This window comes from Chrysochloris asiatica, unplaced genomic scaffold (assembly GCF_000296735.1).
Source record: "Chrysochloris asiatica unplaced genomic scaffold, ChrAsi1.0 scaffold00133, whole genome shotgun sequence".
Taxonomy (NCBI): Eukaryota; Metazoa; Chordata; class Mammalia; order Afrosoricida; family Chrysochloridae; genus Chrysochloris; species Chrysochloris asiatica.
In genome coordinates this window covers 2,757,265-2,760,418 of record NW_006408651.1, presented here as the reverse complement: position 1 = coordinate 2,760,418, position 3,154 = coordinate 2,757,265, and the positions used below count along the sequence as shown (strand labels likewise).

The 3,154-nt window shown below is 36.7% G+C and overlaps 1 protein-coding gene across 1 annotated transcript in view; it reads right to left on the bottom strand.

The window, feature by feature from the left end:
• Positions 1-15: 15 nt before the first annotated feature.
• LOC102836361 (RRP15-like protein-like) overlaps positions 16-3,154 on the bottom strand; it is an 84,782-nt gene continuing 81,643 nt past the window's right edge. Inside the window, exon 5 of the mRNA XM_006869711.1 lies at positions 16-159. Within this exon, the coding sequence (XP_006869773.1) occupies positions 16-159 (144 nt within the window). The remainder of the gene's footprint in view (positions 160-3,154) is intronic.

Here is a 3,154-nt window from a genome sequence, read left to right as displayed (position 1 = left end):
TTTTCCTGCACAACTTCATATGTCAGATTCACTTTCAGATCCTGGTTGATTGTTATCTGATCCGTCACTTTCTTTGTCCCAGTCTTTCATAGATGCTCCCATCATGAAATCATCGCGTAGGATATTCCATCCTGGACCATCTTCTGATTTTACTTCAGTCTGAGGGAAATTACAGAACTGAATTAATCAGTCATTAAAAAAAAAACAACAACAGAAAATGAAAGTAGTTCAAGCTATAAAAAAACACAAACTTTTCAATACCTGGTTTTACAATACGTTGAAATCAAGACAAATTATAAACTATTTACACACAGTCTTGGTGTGGCACTGTGGGTTACTGCAAAATAATCAGTTTGAACCACAAGTACTACAAAATCAGTTTGAACCACAAGGTCGGCAGTTCAAACTCACCAGATGCTACTCGGAAACCCTATACAGGGTCACTATGGGTTGGAACCAATTTACAACAACATTTACACACTAAGATTATACTATAAGTGCAAATAGCTAATAAAGAATTATATACTAATAAGATACTGTAACACCATATAAAATATATAAGAAAACGAAACAAATCAAAAAGCAACTATTTTTTATAAGTATGGTAGAAAAATACAGTAAAACTTAGGATTGCTATTAATTTTTTAAACCTTTTGATAGCCAAAAGAGATTTATAATATTATTTAACCTTCAGTGATAATTTACTAGTAAAAATCTAACAAACTATTTCAGTATAAAAAGAAATTTAATAAAGACTTCCAATACAAATTTAATTTAAAAATAATTTACTTTAAAAATTTAAAAATAACAATTAACCTAGTATTGTGCTAAATTTTTACAAATGTTATCTCATTAAATATGTTTATAAAAATCAATAAACATATGAATTCATTTGATTCATTCCCTAGATTTATGGCTTACCACCTAAGCAAGCCTGGGAACTGCAGACTCTCATTTCATGGTACAATACTACCACCTTGTGGTATTATTTAAGTAATACAATGCATGCAGAATTGATCTATTTCTTTCAGTCACAACACAATTGTTTATTGGAAACTGTGTCTCAACGGAGCCCTGGTGGTACAATGGTTAAGCACTCAGTTGCCAACCAAAGGTCAGCAGTTTAAACCCACCAGAAACTTCAAGAAAAAAAAGGAAAAAAAAACTTGGGAGATCTCCTGCGCTAAAACGAAAACCAAAACCTACTGACATCAAACTGATTGCAATTCATAGCAAGCCTATTGGACAGAGTAGAGCTGTATAGGGTTCCAAGGGGTAAATCTTCATGGAAGCACATTACCTCATTTTCTCTAGACAGTTCTACTCTGTCCAATAGGGTCGTATGAGTCACAATGAACCGGGCAGTACACAGCAATAACTTGTGTCTCCAGCTCTATTCTTAGTGCTAGAAATAGAACGATGAACAAAATAAAATCCCTGTCTTCACAGAGCTAACAGTCTACGCATATCTATTAATTCCATTCACAGAACACAATGGGAAATATCTCTCTGAATATGCAAGAATCCCATGATGTTTGTTGAGAAAATATTTATCCTTATGGGAATTATAAATCATGTGAAAAATCTATTTTTGAAAGAAAAGATAAAGATTATCTAAATTTTACTGAAAATATCCTTCATTTTGAAAAATAAGGCACCTGACTCTCAATTGATTTTGTTTCCCCCCTAAACAGCACTACCACAGATAGGAAAAATGTCCTATTAGAACACGTATGTCTTCCTGGGGTTAAGCAAGGCTTTGGTGTGGCGCTGTGGGTTAATGCGCCCGACTGCAACGTCCTTTGAACTGCAAGGTCAGCAGTTGAAGCTCACCAGCTGCTCCTTGGAAACCCTATACAGGGTCGCTAAGGGCTGGAATTGACAACAACAACATAGAAAAAGCAGTTTGAGCAAGTTTTAAGAATTGACTTAATCATAAATCAAATATCAACATATTTTGTACTACAATTTAACTTGCAAATAGAAACCCAACAAAAACATCTGTACTATTTATAAACCAACAGTAACGTGTTCTAATGCTTGTCTCATGGCAAACTGAAAGGGAAGCAATGATATAGGAAGATGTGCTAGCAAACCTTAAAACTGAGGCATTTGGTATAATAAAATGACTGACGTATGCCTGAAGCAAAACATCATTTGTTACAAGCTCCTCTTTCTGCATTCTTGAAAATGAAAACTTGACTTTTCCCATTTACATGCATTTAGTTGTGGGTCTCTGTCTGGGTGAGACCAGAAGACCCAGGCCACCTATCAATCACCTTGTTTATTAGCTAGACTAGCTAATTGCCCCTAGCCAATCTTAGTAAATAAGGATGAGGGTCAGGAATGTGACACAAGGACAGAGTTTACCCAAGATGTTCTAGGAACAGAGTTACTGATAATGTGCCTACCTTGTTACCATCATGCACTGCCCCCTTCTCCGTCTTTACTATAAAAACATGCCTTTCCCTGCATGCTTCAAAGCATTTGATAGAGTCCTCTCTGCCCACTGTCCCCACAATTAGTGAATGGCATAACCCTCAATAAGCTGTTTTTACTATAACACATGATCATTTGAACTTTTCTCGTCATGTGAGATTCAAAAGATGCAAGATCTTTGACAGCCACCAGGACATCCTGAACTTTGGATTCATGGTGCCAACTGAGCCACTTAGGTTCGCCATCCTCCCAGAATGCCTAGGAGACCCCCAGATGAAAAGCTTCTCAAATCAAGTTCAGTGTAATAGTAGGGTTCTGTGTCAAGTTGACGAGGTCAGGGATCTCCAGTGGTTTACCAGTTGGGATGTGTTTATCCCCATGATGATGAAATCAATACAGGCATAGTTAAATCTATGATGAATAGCTATGAGTAGTCAATCAATTAAAGGGATGTTCCCTTGGGGGTGTGTTCTGCTCCTAATATAATGAACACAAGGAAAAGACTCTCTCTCCTGCACTGGGACTGTGCAATTGTAAGCCATTTCCTTGATAAAAAAAAACTCTGTTCTCTTCTCTCTGTCTCTATCTATCTATCTATCTATCTATCTATCTATCTATCTATCTATCTAGTGGTTGCGAATCGGGCTGCGAACCTCAGGGTCAGCAGTTCGAAACTACCAGCTGTTCCGCAGAAGAAACATGAGGCTTTCTGCTC